Raw genomic sequence first — 15746 nt, 5'->3', positions numbered from 1 at the left:
TAAGTTTTTGACCTAGAGAGTGATGGGTGTGTGGAACGCATTGAGGGGTGGTGTTGGTGGCAGATACATTAGGGCCAATGAAGATGCTTTTAGATAGGCACGTGGATGATAGAAAAATCTATCTATGATAGATCTATGTAGGAGACAAAAGTTAGATTGATCTTGGAGCAGGTTAAAAGGTTGGTACAACATCATGGGCTGAAAGGCCTGTATTTGCTATGTTCTATGGTTGCTTGAAGAGTGAATCCTGAAAGAGAAACACTGCTAGAGGCTAAATCAAAGACCAGTTCTAAACAGTGATGAATTTGACAACATTGTGGGCCGAAGCGCCTGTACTGTGCTGTAATGTTCGATAGGATGTTTTACACTGTATGTACTATGAAACAGGGCTGATTAGGTTGTTCTGAGAAGAGCTAGGATATTCATCCAACTGAATGACCTACCTGTGTCATCAGAAGTATGAGAATTTGGAACACGAATGGTGCTGTGGTCTCTAAATATAATCTCGTGTCTGGTTGGGAGTATGGAGGGACCATGTGCAGCTTCTAAAAACAAAACACTTTATAAATATAGCAAGTGATCTATTGTCAGTGATGAGCCATAAATTTTCACCTATTTTAAGGGGTGGCAGCCTTCATTTTATTTTCTGTTTTATTTTTAGTTCAGCAAGCTCAGGCCTGCCTTAGTATTGCAGAGCAGGATAGAATCACAATCAGGTTGTTATACTGACATACAGTGCCTATAAAAAGTATTCACCCCCCCCCCCCCCCCCCAGAAGCTATCATGCTTTACCGTTTTACAGCATTGAATCACAATGGATTTAATTTGGCTTTTTTGACACTGATCAACAGAAAAAGACTCGTGTCAAAGTGAAAACCGATCTCTACGAAGTAATCTAAATTGATATAAATATATTAACAAATATATAACAAACATAAAACACAAAACAGTTGATTGCAGAAGTACTCACCACCTTCAAGTCAGTATTTAGTAGATACACCTTTGGCACCAATTACAGCCTTGTCTGTGTGGATAGGTCTCTATCAGCTTTGCGCATCTAAACACTGTAATCTTTCCACATGCTTCTTTACTAAACTGCTCAAGCTCTGTCAGATTGCATGGGGATTGTGAGTGAACAGCCCTTTTCAAGTCCAGCTACAAATTCTCAATTGGATCCAGGTCTGGATTCTGACTTGGCCACTCCAGGACACTAACTTTGTTGCTTTTAAGCTGTTTATACAGAGCTTTGACTTTATGCTTGGGGTCATTGTCTTGCTGGAAAACAAGTCTTCTACGAAGTTACAGTTCTCTTGCAGACTGCATGAGAGTTTCCTCCAAGATTCCCCTGTAATTTGCTGTATTCATTTTGTCTTTTACCTTCACAAGTGTTCCAGGGCCTGCTGCAGTGAAGCATCTCCACAGCATGATGCAACCACCACCATGCATCACGGTAGGGATGTGTGCTGTTGACGATGTGCAGTGTTTGGCTTATGCCAAACATGACATTTAGTCTGGTGAAAAAGCTTAATTTTTGTTTCATCGGACCATAGAACCTCCCAGCTGACTTCAGTCTCCCACGTGCCTTCCAGCAAACTCTAGCTGAAATTTCATTGTGAGTTTTTTTTAACAGTGGCATTCTCTTTACCACTCTCCCATTTCAGCCACTGAAGCTTTCCATTCATCCAGAGTTGTCATAGGTCTCTGGGTGGCCTCCCTGTCTAGTCCCTTCTTGCACGGTCACTGTTTTTTGAGGATGACCTGCTCTAGGCAGACTTTACAGCTGTGCCATATTCTTTTCATTTCTTGATGATCGACTTAACTGAATTCAAAAGGATATTTAGTGAGCTGGAAATTTTCTTGTACCCATCTCCCAACTTGTGCTTTTCAATAACCTTTTTGCTGAGCTGTTTGGAGTGTTCTTTTGTCTTCATGGTGTAGTTTTCACCGGGATACTGACTCAGCAGCAATTGTTAAAGTCGAATCTGAATAAAACTCGGAGGACCAACTTCTTATAGTTACCACAGTTTAATGCACACCCACCTGCAGGTGTTTGAGACCCAGTTGTCAGAGGGAAGGCACCATCTGACAAGTGTACCCATTCTCTCCGGTTACAGCCGTATATTTATACATTACTGTTGCAAGATGTCATTTGAATTGGTACGCCCACCAAGTCTGTTGGTGCGAAAGGTAGTTGCAGATAAGTGAGTCTGCTAGATCAAGGCTTAATTACAGATGGATGTGCTGTCCAGTCCTTATCAATTATTCCCTTTGCTAGGCCCTGACTTAATTACAGATGGATGTTCCTTCCTGTCCTTATCGGTGAGCCCTCCTTCCCCTACAATGTACAATGTTATCAAACTCTCAGTGTCTCTCTACAAGCCGAGGAGAACTGGTAATGAGCCTGTCTTAGCTGGCTGCTGAAGGCAGAGTTTACTTCAGTTCAAAAATTCCTATTCGGTCCCAATTATTCTTTTAGCCAGAGGTTACATAGGTTCAAAATGTTTTTTTCTTATATCCCCAATTCCTCAAATGGACCTTACAGACACAGGAGTTTTTTTTAAACACAATCAGTTGAAACACCTTGACTGCACACAGGTGATCTCCATTTAACTAATTATGTGACTTCTAAAACCAATTGGCTGCACCACTGTTGGTGTGTCATATTAAAGGGGATGAATCAATTATTTTGTGTTTTATATTTCTAATTCATTTAGATCACTTTGTAGGGATCGTTTTTCACTTTTAACACAAAAAAGCCTTTTTCTGTTGATCAGTGTCAAAAGAGCCAAATTAAATCCATTGTATTTCAATGTTGTAAAACAAACATGAAAACTTTTGAGGGGGTTGGGGTGGGTGAGTACTTTTTATAGGCACTGTATGTTGTAAAATTTATTGTTTTGTGGCAGTAGTAAAGTGCAATACATAAATGCTATAAATTATAATAAGAAATGCAAATTAAAATATTTAATTAAATGTTGAGCACTAAGATGCCAAGGTAGTTTTCTTGGGTTGGTTTAGAAATCTGATGGTGAATTAATAGAGACTGTCTCTAAAATGTTGAGTGTGTGTCTTAAAGCTCCTGTACTTCCTCCCTGATGGTAGAGGGAAGGGGTGAGGTACATCCTGGGTGATAAGGGTCCTTAATGATGGATGCCACCTTTTTAAGGCATCGTCTTTTGAAGATGTCCTTGAGGCTGGTATCCACGATGGAGACGAGTAAAGGATGCAAATGATCCCGTTTTCCTGCCCATTCACCAACGTTAACAGGGCTACATTTTTTGGGGGGGGGGGTGGTCTTTTTTTAAATTTATATATGTGTGTGTGTGTGTGTGTATATACATACATAAACACACACGCACACATTAAAAGGAGACGCAAGAGATGGCAGGCATTGGAATCTGGAGGAGCTCGGCGTATCGAGCAGCATCTGTAGGAGGAAAGGAATTGCAGGTCAATGTGGGGTGGCACAGTAGTGTAAAGGCTGATTTATACTTGTGCATCGCATCTACGCCGTACCTACGCTGTAATCTACTCCATAGGGTGACGTGCACCTCTGCAGAAAAGTTACTCACGCATTGCGGCAACACAGACCGCAACAACTATGATTGGTCCGCTTGGTAGCATCGCATTTCCGGTTGCTTCTTCTCAGCCATGTCTGTACACCGATGTGAAATAGATGAACCAAATCGTCAAATCTACCTGCCGACATGCGAAAACGTTTGAAATGCATTTCCTCGTCCATGTCTGTCACAAAGAAACTCAACACAGTGGCATAGAAACCTCACTGCCAATTATGGTTATGACATAGGCTGTGGCGTAGCCCGTTGGCACAGGTATAAATCAGCTATTACAGTGCCACCGATCGGGGTTCTGTTTGACCGAGGTGTGACTCCACTCTCATCACTGTGGTTGACTGTTAGTTGCTTGGAAACAGATGTTGGGAATTGTTTGATTCTTGATACGGTTTGTAAGGTAAAGTGATACCTTCATTAAGTCGAAGAGCCTGCAACAACTACTTTGGCTACGTCCACACTACACCGGATAAATCCGTAACTGAAGCTTTTTCTCTTTTTTTACCTTCCATCCACTCTAAAATGGTGTTTTTGTCCCCCGAAACCGGAGCTTTTCAGAAACGCTTTCCAGGGTGTGTATTTTTGAAAACGCCGCTTGGGCAGATCAGTGTGGACGGAGTAAACAGAGAAATCTGAAAACGCTGTCAGATGGCAGAGTGCCATTTCATAGTTTTGTCGAACACAACCTAATAACTTCAGAACAGACGGCAATGAGATTGAAGCCAGAAGAGTTAGAAATGTACTCACCAAATACCTTGACCCATAACTTACTGAATAAATAAGTATACTCACTTTGCCTTGTTTTCTTTCCTTGCTTGTATGAAGGTAGTTTACCTATTTATGCAAGTACTTCTCTGACAAATAGATGTGTAACAGCCTAATGTAACATGTATGGAAATACAAGGTAACACTGATACAGACATGTTTTACACATTTAACAAGGTGCTTTATTAATGCAACAGAGCTAGTCAGTTTTTCAATGTTTGTCGTCAGCCGAATCATACAATCCGTGAACTCCCTGTCGGTTGCCTCTATACACTTCAGTATTTGTTTTTTTACTTTTAAATCCTCCTGCACGAGAGCCAACAGCTGTCCATTGTTTTAAGTTTTTCTAGTCTGTAACTGAACAAACATGCACCGTCTTTCATAGTGAGATTCGACACCAAACATGTCGCTTTTTTTCGTTAGATGTGTCCTGTGCATGCGCAGTAGGAGGAGATTCGCCGAAATATCCGTTTCAATGTGAACAGACATTTTTAAAAATGCATAGTGTGGACGCCTATCGTTTTTACGCGAATCCGGCATTTTCACAGTTATCCGGTCTAGTGTGGATGTAGCCTTTGTTATTCATACAAACACACAGACTGTTGATGATTTGCATGTCAATACAATTTTCTTTTTATTTGCATGCAGCATACTCTAGATTTAAATTTCTTTATCACATTAAAACATTCAGTGAAATGCATCATTTGCAGTACATTTTAATCTTGAATCTGATATGCACAGTTGTTTGATTTTTAAATTTCTGCATCAGGTGCTATGTACGGACAGGAAAGTTCCTGTGCATTGAGAACTATTAAGCCTTTATAGCAGGAGCTTTTAACTTTTTTCTATGTCATGGACTTCTTTGGCAGTCCAGTGAAGCTTGTGGGCACCTTCTCAGAATAACATATTTAAATATATAAAGTAAAATACATAGGATGACAAAAGAAATTATATTTAAATAGTTATCAAAAAATTAAAATAATGAATTTGTGATAGTCGTATATGCTTTATTAACACATAAAATAACAAGATTATACATTTAAGATATAAGCATATTAAAATTAAATTTTATTTGTTAAAGACGTTATCAGTGTGAATGCTTGAATAAGAACATTAAGTTGTAGTGTGGTCTTTGACAAAGGAATACTCGTGACCCCATCTATTATTATTTTGTGTTTTGTTTTAATGGTTGCAAGTGTAGAACATCCTGATTCGTGAAGATTTGTTGTTGCAAATGATCAAGGAGTTCATTTTTGGCTAGAATAGTCACCTCCGAAACCATTTCCCCCTGAGCCTCTGCCTAATGTAAATCAATGTAATAACATTTATTGGAAACCCTCAGAAGGTGAGACAACTTCTGCAGAAATAGAAACAGTTAAATGTTTCTGGTCAGAGATCTTTCATCAGATTCCTGAAAGAGAAATAGAAAGTACAGCAGATTATAAACATGAGATTCTGTAGATGCTGGAAATCCAGAGCAATGTGCTCAAAATGCTGGAGGAACTCAGCAAGTCAGGCAGCGTCTATGGAGAGAAATAATTAGTTGACATTTTGGGTTGAGATATCTCCCAGCAATATAAAATTCACATCTCTCTCAGCCCTGATGCTGGGCCTCATCCCAGAGGATGACTTACATCTCTTGTCTCCACTGATGCTGCTTGACCCACTGCATCCTCCCTATGTTCTGTTTTTAATCTTGTCTCCAGTATTTACAGTCTGCCATCTAAGACTGACATTATAATCCCTTTCTCAGTTCTAACAAAGAGTCTCTTGCCCGTGCTTTTCCAGGATTTTTGTTGCGGTTTCAGATTTCCATCATCTGTGTGGGATTTTTATTCTTCATGAGGAAATGATGTGGTCAGAAACATCTGACACTCAGAGCTCTTAATATGAAACCCATTGTTTAATTGACAAACATTGATGTCAGCAGAGGTATAAAACAGGGTTGGGTCAGTTCCTATCTAAATTTAATATATAAAAATGCCATTTATAAATTTGCTGATGACACATCTGTTGCTGACAGAATTTCCAGTAGTGATCAGGAAATCGACCAGCTGGTTAAGTGCACTCCAATGTCTGTACGACTGAGGAATTGATTGTAAACTTTAGGAAGGGAAAGTCGAGGGCACACACACCAGGATCAGTAGTGGAAAGGGTGAGCACTTCCTAGGTGTCAGCTTCTCTGATCTATTCTGTGTCTAACAAATTGATACAATTACAAAGAAGGCTTAAGAGTTTGAGGAGATTTGGTATGACACCAAAGACTCTTGCAAATTTCTACACTTATACTTGGGGAGAGCATTCTAACTGCCTGCTTCACCATCTGGTATGGAGGGAACACTGCACGTGATTGGAAAAAGCTGCAAAGGGTTGAAAACTCGACCAGTTCCATCATGATCACTAGCCCCCGTAGAAATGATGATGTCTTCCAAAGGCGGTGCCTCCAAAAAGCAGCATCCATCAATAAGGACTCCCATAAAGCAAACGTGCTCTCTTCTCATTGCTACCGTCAATGAGGAGTGACGGAAGCTTGAAGGCAGACACTGAACATTTTAGGAACAGCTCTTCCCCTCTGCCAATAGATTTCTGAATAGACAATGAACCAACCCATAAACAGTACCTCACTTTGTTTTATATGTGGCTCTTTTTGCACTTATTTAATTCCATTTTAATTAGTCACGGGTGTAATTGGACAGTACAGGTTCATTGGGCCAGAAGGGCCTGTTACTGTGCTGTATCTCTAAATAAAGAAAAGCAAAAGGTTAATAAACTAATCACAATCTGAGACAAATTCATGGTACCAGCGATATTATTAGCTTGTGCACTGTTTATTCCATGAGTTTCACATGATCAAGGAACTTCATTCACACTGGTGTGTAAGCTAATCTGCATCTGACAAACATGCTAGACCAATCTATTTCTTTTCTCCTCAGCTGACTTTGGCTTCTGCGCTCAGATTACACCCGAGCAGAGCAAACGAAGCACAATGGTAGGCACTCCCTACTGGATGGCGCCTGAGGTGGTGACGAGAAAAGCATACGGCCCCAAGGTCGACATTTGGTCGCTGGGAATAATGGCAATTGAAATGATTGAGGGAGAACCCCCATACCTTAATGAGAACCCTCTGCGGGTAAGATTCGCTCTGTTCTCCTGATTTTATTGATAGAGGTGTTGTTGGAACCCAACCTTGGTATGCCTGGGTGATGAGGCCCCGAGGTAAATTTGTTATCAAAGTATATATATGTCTCCATATGCTACCTCGAGATTTGTTTTCTTTCAAGCATTCACAATAGAACAAAGAAATACACTAGAATCGGTGAAAAGGACACATAAGTAAAGACCAACAGCCAATGTGCAAAAGAGACCATGTGTGCAAGTACAAAAAGTGATATAATTCAAAATTGTTTAATGCCATATCTAGTACACAAGTGTAAAGGAGAACAAAATAATTGTTACTCCGGATCTGATGTAGCACAAAAATAAATACAATAAGATAAAGATCACAATAGATAGAAATACATAAGATTGCATACAAACATAGGTTGAATGTACGTTCATAAAGTGACACTAGGCACAGAAGTGTCTACATAGGTAACTGACAGGAAATGATAATGTAATGGTGGTGGGGGTGTGGAGGGGTTGATTATCTGTATTGCATGGGGAAGATAACTTTGAATTTCACCATCCTGGATGGATGCTACGTAGCCTCCTCGCTGATGGGTGTGGGACAAACAGTCCTCGGCAAGGTAGTAAATAAGTAATATTGAGAACACGAGTTGTAGAGTCCTTGAAAGTGATTCTATAGGTTGTGGAATCAGTTCAGTGTTGAGATGAGTGAAGTTCTCTATGCTGGTTCAGGATCCTGATGGTTCTAGGATAAAAACTGTTCCTGAACCTGGAGGGTTGGGACCCAAGGCTCCTGTACCTCCTTCCTGACGACAGCAGTGAGAAGGGAGTGTGGCCTGGATAGTGGAGGTCATTGATGATGCACTCTGCTCTCTTGCGGAAGCACTCTTATAGATGTGTTCAGTGGTGGGGAAGGATTTTCCTGTGATGGACTGGGTTGTATCCACCACTTTGTGATAGAGGTATTGCTGAACTCAACCTTGTCATGCAATGGTGACAAGGCTTAATTGTACCGATGTTCTGGTGACATCTTTGTCTGACGTTAAACCTATCCTAATGCTGCCTTGGGAGGTTTCCTGAGCCCAGCTCACTGCTGCTGTTGTTGTACCACTGTGTGATAGGCAATCAAAATAATAGATTTGATACGTCTCCAACAAGCCTTAACAATTCCACAGGAGTTGTATTGAGAGCATCCTGAGCAGCTGCATCACTGCCTGGTTTGGAAATTGTACCATCTCGGATCGCAAGACCCTGCAGCAGATAGTGAGGTCAGCTGAGAAGATCATCGGGGTCTCTCTTCCCGCCATCACGGACATTTACACTTCACGCTGCATCCGCAAAGGAAACAGCATTATGAAGGACCCCGTGCACCCCTCATACAATCTCTTCTCCCTCCTGCCATCTGGGAAAAGGCTCTGAAGCATTCAGGCTCTCACGACCAGATTATGTAACAGTTTCTTCCCCCAAGCTATCAGACTCCTCAATTCCCGAAGCCTGGACTGACACCTTGCCCTATTGTCCTGTTTATTATTTATTGTAATGTCTGCACTGTTTTTGTGCACTTTATGCAGTCCAGTGTAGGTCTGTAGTCTAGTGTAGCTTTCTCTGTGTTGTTTTTTTTATTACATAGTTCAGTCTAGTTTTTTGTACTGTGTCATGTAACACTATGGTCCTGAAAAACATCTCATTTTTACTGTGCACTGTACCAGCAGTTATGGTCGAAATTACAATAAAAGTTGACTTGACTTGAATTGTATCCCATCCCAACCAGAACCCTAATGTTCATCCCTGACATCTTTGAGATTGTTAGGGGTCTAATTTCTTTCCCAGAGATAATAGTTTTGCCTCCTAAGTCAACATATTAAAGACTGGAGCTCTGCTACAAATCTGGGATAATGATAGTGACATGGAGTACTACAGAATAGGAACAGTTCCTTTGTCCCACCTATCTCTTGGCAAACTAGAGTGACCTAAGGCTTTTATCTTTTGAACGAAGGAGGATGAGAGATGACTTGATCGATGAGTACAGGATGATAAGAGGCATAGATCGAGTGGATGATCAGAGACTTATTCCCAGAGTAGAAATGCTAATATGAGCGGGCATAATTTTAATGTGATTAGAGGAAAGTACGGGTGAATGTCAGAGATAAGTTTTTTAGAGTTGGGTAGATGAAGCATGCTGCCAAGGGTGGCGGTAGAAACAGATACATTCGGGAGATTTAAGAAACTGTTAGACAGGCAGATGGATGATAGAAAAATGGAGGGTTACGTTGGGAGGAAAGGATTAGATTGCTCTTGGAGTACATTAAAAGATCGGCAAAACATCATGGGCCAAAGGGCCTATATTCTTCTGTACTGTTCTGGGTCCTATATAAGAATATATCTAACTCTGCCTTAAAAGACTTTGTTTCCACCATCCTTTGAGGAAGAGTTCTAAGGATTTGTGACCTTCTATCTTAAGTGCAGACTCGCTTTACAAATAGTGACAACTGGTTACAGATTATTCCACAAGAGGAAATGTTTTCTCCATGTGCACACCTCAGGATCCTGTATATCTCAATCATATCACCTGTCATCCAGTGAGTGGATGCAAGTCTAGCCTGTCCAGTAGCTTCCTGGAAGACAACCCACTCATTCGCAGTATTAGACTATTAAACCAGCTTTGAGCTGCTTCCAGTGAGGAAACCAATGCTCCATATAAATACTTGAGATCTTTTGTCAGAGGGTGGTGAATCTGTGGAATTTTGGAATTCATTGCCACAGATGGCTGTGGAGGCCAAGTCATTGGGTATGTTTAAGGTAGAGGTTGATAGGTTCTTGATTAGTTAAGGCATCAAAGGTTACGGGGTGAAGGCAGAAGAATGGGGTTGAGAGGGATAATAAATCAGCCACAATGCAATAGCAGAACAGACTAAGGGCTGAATGGCCTTATTCTCCTCCTATGTCTAATGACTTAACATGTACTTTGATAATAAATTTTACTTCGAAAAGTTTTGTAAGTACAAAAGCAAACAGCAATTTCTCAGTTAAGATCTGAACAAAAACTTCCATGAACTCAATGTTTTTGTTCTTTTACTGGTGGGCATCTACCCAATTAACTGTTTTTTTGGAATTTTATTTTTCTAGGCATTGTATTTAATAGCAACGAATGGCACTCCGGAGTTACAGAATCCTGAAAAGCTGTCGTCTATATTTAGGGACTTCCTTAATCGCTGCCTCGAGATGGATGTGGAGAAGAGAGGGTCTGCCAAGGAGCTGCTCCAGGTTAGATGAGTCAACATGTTTTAATATAGGTGCCCAAAATTAATTAGTCACTTCTCAGAAACAATTCCTTCTCATTAAAAACCAGAGGGCAAAGGCACAAGTATTTTAGCATTAAAATTTTAGTATTGAGTGCTGGAGTTGGGATGTTATGTTGAAGTTGTATAAGACATTGGTGAGGCCAAATTTGGAGTATTGTGTGCCGTTCTGGTCACCTACCTACAGGAACAATTATCAATAAAATTGAAAGAGTACAGAGGAAATTTACAAGGATGATCCCAAAATACGAGGACCTAATTTATAGGGAAAGGTTGAATAGGTTAGGACTTTAACCCCTGGAGAGTAGGAGAATGAGGGGGGATTTGGTAGAGGTACACAAAATTATGAGGGGTATAGGTAAGTTGAATGCAAGCAGGCTTTTCCACTAAGTTTGAATGAGATTAGAACTAGAGGTCATAGGTTAAAGGTGAACTATTTACTGGGAACTTCCTCACTCAGAGGGTGGTGATAATGTGGAACGAGCTGCCAGCAGGAGTGGTGGATGCTGGTTCCATTTCAACATTTAGAGAAGTTTGGATAAGTACACGGACAGGAGGGGTATGGAGGGCTATGGTCCGGGTGCAGGTCGATGGGACCAGGCAGGAAAACAGTTCAGCATGGACTAGATGGGCTGACGGGAATGCTTCTGCACTGTAGCACTGTGGCTCTATAATTTGACAAAAGAACCTTGAGAAAGATATGGTAATGAAATATTTATTTCTACAAAGAGTTCTGATTTAATATGTACTGTGAGAAGGAACGTTGGAAACAGATTCTGTAGTGACTTTCAGAAGTTAATTATTTATACCCTTGAAGGAAATAATTATGGGCCTGTGGGGAAGAAGAGCAAACTGGACTAATTGGCTGGAAATTTCAAAGTCAGGAATGATGCAATAGCATGAATTGGAACATGGAGAGGGCAGAGTCTTCGAAATAGAAAATGCTAAAATTTCTATCTATTTATAGAACATAGAACAGTACAGAACAAGAACAGGGCCTTTAGGCCATGATGACTTGACAGAGGTGCATAAGATAATAAGAGGCATAGCCAGAGGTATGTTTTTTACACAGAAGCCGGTAGGTGTGTGGAATGCCCTGTCAGGGATAGTGGTAGAGGTAGATACATTAATGAAACAAAAATGAAGGGCTGTTTGAGTGAAAAGGGTTAGGTCAGTCTTCGATTATGTTAAAATGTCGGCACAACTTCATGGACCAAAGGGCCCGTATTGTTGTATGATTGTGTCAACTATTATGCCAAGTTAAACTAAACTGCTTCTGCTTGCACATGATGCATTGTCCTTCATTCCTTTCATCTAAATGCCACTATCATATCTACCTCTATCACTGTCCCTAGCATCCACCACTTTTGTATAAAAACAAAAATACTTGCCCACACATCTCCATTAAACTTCCTCTTCTCATCTTGTTTTTACAAGACCTACAAGAGTAACCTGTTCTCGCATTACAAAGAGGATTTTTGCCTTTACGAACATTTTTCCCATATAAATTAATGATTCTTTGCTTTACGCCATTTCAGCTTAAGAAAGGTTTCACAGGAACGCTCTACCTTTGTAATAATTCTTCCGTTGATTCTTTGTTGTGCTAATATTGTTTACATTGGCAAATTCTCACTATTAGGCAGGTGGTTTGGAAACAGGCCAACTTTAGAGAACTTGCAATTGATCCTGGTTGACACTCCCAGTGCAATGTTCAGGGGTGGGGGGGGGGGGTTGTGTTGCTGGAAAAGTAATGCACAACAACAAGACATTAAAACAAGGCCACATTTGCATGTTCCAAAACATTCTTAATGTTCAAAGAAAAACAGTTCACCCCAATGTTCTGGCCAGTACTTGTACTTAAGAAAGAAAATACATACAAGTTATCTGCTCTGCCCTTTCACTTGCAGCTCATGAGATCTATCCCTGTGAAAGTTAGTTCATCCTTTCATAAATTTTATTTTGGCAATCAGGCCAGCATTAGCTGCCTGATTTAGCTGCCAGTTTAGCATTAGCAGGACATTAATGTCCTGGAGAAAGTGGTTGAATCTGGAGAGGGTGATGAGACCAGTCTTGAAGCAGTATATGAACGTCTGGAGAAGGAGGTGGCAATACATATTCTTGAATTGCTGCAGTTCTTCTGGAGAAGTTAGTGGTGATGCATCTTGTTGCATCACTATGGGTCCTTATAGAGAAAGTGATAGTGATGCATCATCTTCTGAAAAAGGCTTTAGTGGTCCATCTATTTGCACCATTGCTTATCCATTTAGTGAAGATGCTCACTATGTAGTTGGACAGACAATTGCTAAGATTTGGTCCCAGTGATGTGTGAAGGGCTGGTGGTGTTTTTCCAAGACAGGATGGTGCACCACCCCTTGCTTGCCCTTCCCATCCCAAACAATGGGGGTCAGGCCACATCTTTGAGAAGAGAAACTGACATGACTTTTCAGGGTCTGACAAAAAATTCCTGGTTTCAAGCATTTTATCTTTTTATTTTAAAGTTTGTATTTAATAAGATGGCTTTTATTTTATAAAGACAGTATTCTCATTACTCCCATTGGAAAGGCAGTAGAGGAGTCTGAAGACCTACGCTCAATTATTCAGAAACATCTTCCTCCCCTCCACCATCAAATATTTTAAATGGTGCATGAACTCTACCTTGTTATTTCTTCTTCAGCACCACTTAAAAAAAATAGTAATTTTGTTTTGCTTTGTACTGCTGCCATTAAACAGCAAATGTTACTTAATTTTAGTTAGTGATGATTATCTGATTCTGATTTTAGATTTCCAGCATTCTGATCTTATCTGTATGAACAAGACAAGCTTGTCACTCTGTCTTGCTACATGTGCCAATAATACACCAACACTAAGATGAAGTGGCAGTGTGTACCGATCACACAGATCAAATTATTGAGAAGCATTGAAGGAGAACAAGATGAAACAATAACAGAAATCAGAATAAAGTGTAGTGGCTACATAAAGTGTGGTGCAGGTAAATGATAAAGTGCAAGATCATAACAAGATAGATTGTGACAGCAAGAATCCGCCTAATCGTATAAGAGTTCCGATCAAGAGTCTGGTAGTCCAGTAATGTGTTTTAAAAAAAACAAACAAACCCAGGATACCTGCACCTTTACTATTGATTAAAGCATATTCTTAGTACCCGAGCTGTTGGAGAATTGCTGTTAATTAATTTTCATTTCTCTTTTTTCCTCATGTGGGAACAGCACCAGTTCCTGAAGGTGGCAAAGCCGTTATCCAGCCTGACTCCGCTGATCCTGGCCGCCAAGGACGCTGCCAAGAATAACCGTTAACCCGGCGGTGACGTCCAAACTCTGCTCTCCCTCTGCAAGTGATCCATCCCTGGTCCTCGTAACGCAACCACTCCTGACTCGGAGCCCCCTGAGCTTCCGTTTCACAGCCAAGTCACAGGGAAGTCGGGGGGGGGGGCTGCATTTCCATTGTGCGATGTGACAGTTAATGCATTTTGGAGGGGGATTGTGGGGGACTTCTTCCCTTAAACTGCAGTGGGTGTAATTACTTCTTCAAAGTACTCATCAGCGGTACAACGTGGTCATGGCACTGTGGAACTGCAGCCTGGGATGGAGAATAAAATCAGGGGTTGGGACCTTTGCCAGATTTGGTAATAGCAGGGAGAGGATCTTGTGTCCACTAAACAATAATATTCTTTTCAAACCCAGCCATGACACACTGGCAGGGTTTTCTCCTCGTACTCCAAAACAGTGTTACTTGATTTGGATCGACAGGCAAGTGCTTTCAGTTTTTTATTCCTTTTCTCTCCCAATGTTCATAAATATTTTTTCTTTTGTATCTCTTTTTCCTTCAATCACTTTGACTGATGCCGTGATCACGCTGTTCACCCCGACCTTTGCCTTCAGCTCGGGGCTGTTCTCAAATCACTGAATGTATCGACAGGCTGTTTATTGATTATGTACATGGTGTAGTGATTGAGACTGTAGAAATCAGTTTTAATACACACAGTGCGGCCTGCAATGTAGATTATTTTTGTGAGTGTTCCCATCCCATCAGATGTTTGTTAGTTTTCCAGACATTACTGCCCAGGGCAACTGGTGCATTGTCCTTTGCCTTGGGTAACTTAACATGCTGCTAAATTTTGAGAATGTCTATAGTGTACAAAACTATGGAATTTTAAAAACTATGGGGTTAAAAAAAAAGAATAAAAAGGGTGTGTTCTAATACTTCTGCAATCGTTTATACATCTTTGGGAGGAATGAACTGGACAAAGTGACTGGCATTTTTGAGGATTGGCATTGCTCTTAATCGATGCCAGGGTGACTCACAACCGAGATTTTTCGAATGTTTCTTTCACTGTTTCGCCCTGAAGCAACAGAGGTACGGAAAGCCAGTGTGACTGAAGAACTGGCTTTCCTCGTCTGGGTTTGTCACCCGCTGTCCCAGTTGTAATATCAGTTTTAAAAAGAAATGTAGCAATAAATAAAAGGAAAAGGCAGTGAAGATTATAATTTGTGTCATTTGCTGCTTTCTGCATTCACTTTTTTATTTTTTACCCCAAATTTTAAACCATTGTTGATGTTATCCTTTCACTTCTTAGATCATAAGGCATACGGGTAGAATTAGGCCATTCAGCCCATCGAATCTGCTCTGCCTTTCCATCGTGGCCGATTTATTATCCCCCTCTACCCCATTCTCCTGCCTTCTCCCTGTAACCTTTGACGTCCTTACTAATCAAGAACTTATTAAACTCCACTTTAAATATACCCAATGATTTGATCTCCACAGCCATCTGTGCAAAGAATTCCACAGAATCACTACCCTCTGGTGAAAGAAATTCCTCCTCACCTGTATTGCCAAAGGTTCTGATCTTTCGAGCCTGTACTCCTCACTTAATGGTATTGGTCTAGGGCATTAAAAAAAAGTTTGGAAACCCTGTTATATACACCCAGTGGCCACTTTACTAGGTACGGGAATGGAACCCAGTGTGATC

The 15746-nt window shown here is 40.7% G+C and overlaps 1 protein-coding gene across 2 annotated transcripts in view; it reads left to right on the top strand.

Moving 5' to 3' along the window:
* pak1 (p21 protein (Cdc42/Rac)-activated kinase 1) overlaps positions 1 to 15264 on the top strand; it is a 303556-nt gene extending 288292 nt beyond the window's left edge. For both annotated transcript variants that reach the window (XM_059963735.1, XM_059963734.1), the window contains exons 13-15: positions 7271 to 7467; positions 10590 to 10727; positions 13987 to 15264. In XM_059963735.1, the coding sequence (XP_059819718.1) occupies positions 7271 to 7467; positions 10590 to 10727; positions 13987 to 14073 (422 nt within the window). In that variant the 3' untranslated portion in view covers positions 14074 to 15264. The remainder of the gene's footprint in view (positions 1 to 7270; positions 7468 to 10589; positions 10728 to 13986) is intronic.
* The last annotated feature ends 482 nt before the right edge of the window (positions 15265 to 15746 follow it).

This window comes from Hypanus sabinus, chromosome 3 (genome assembly GCF_030144855.1).
Source record: "Hypanus sabinus isolate sHypSab1 chromosome 3, sHypSab1.hap1, whole genome shotgun sequence".
NCBI classification, from domain to species: Eukaryota; Metazoa; Chordata; class Chondrichthyes; order Myliobatiformes; family Dasyatidae; genus Hypanus; species Hypanus sabinus.
This window is presented reverse-complemented; position numbering and strand designations above follow the sequence as displayed.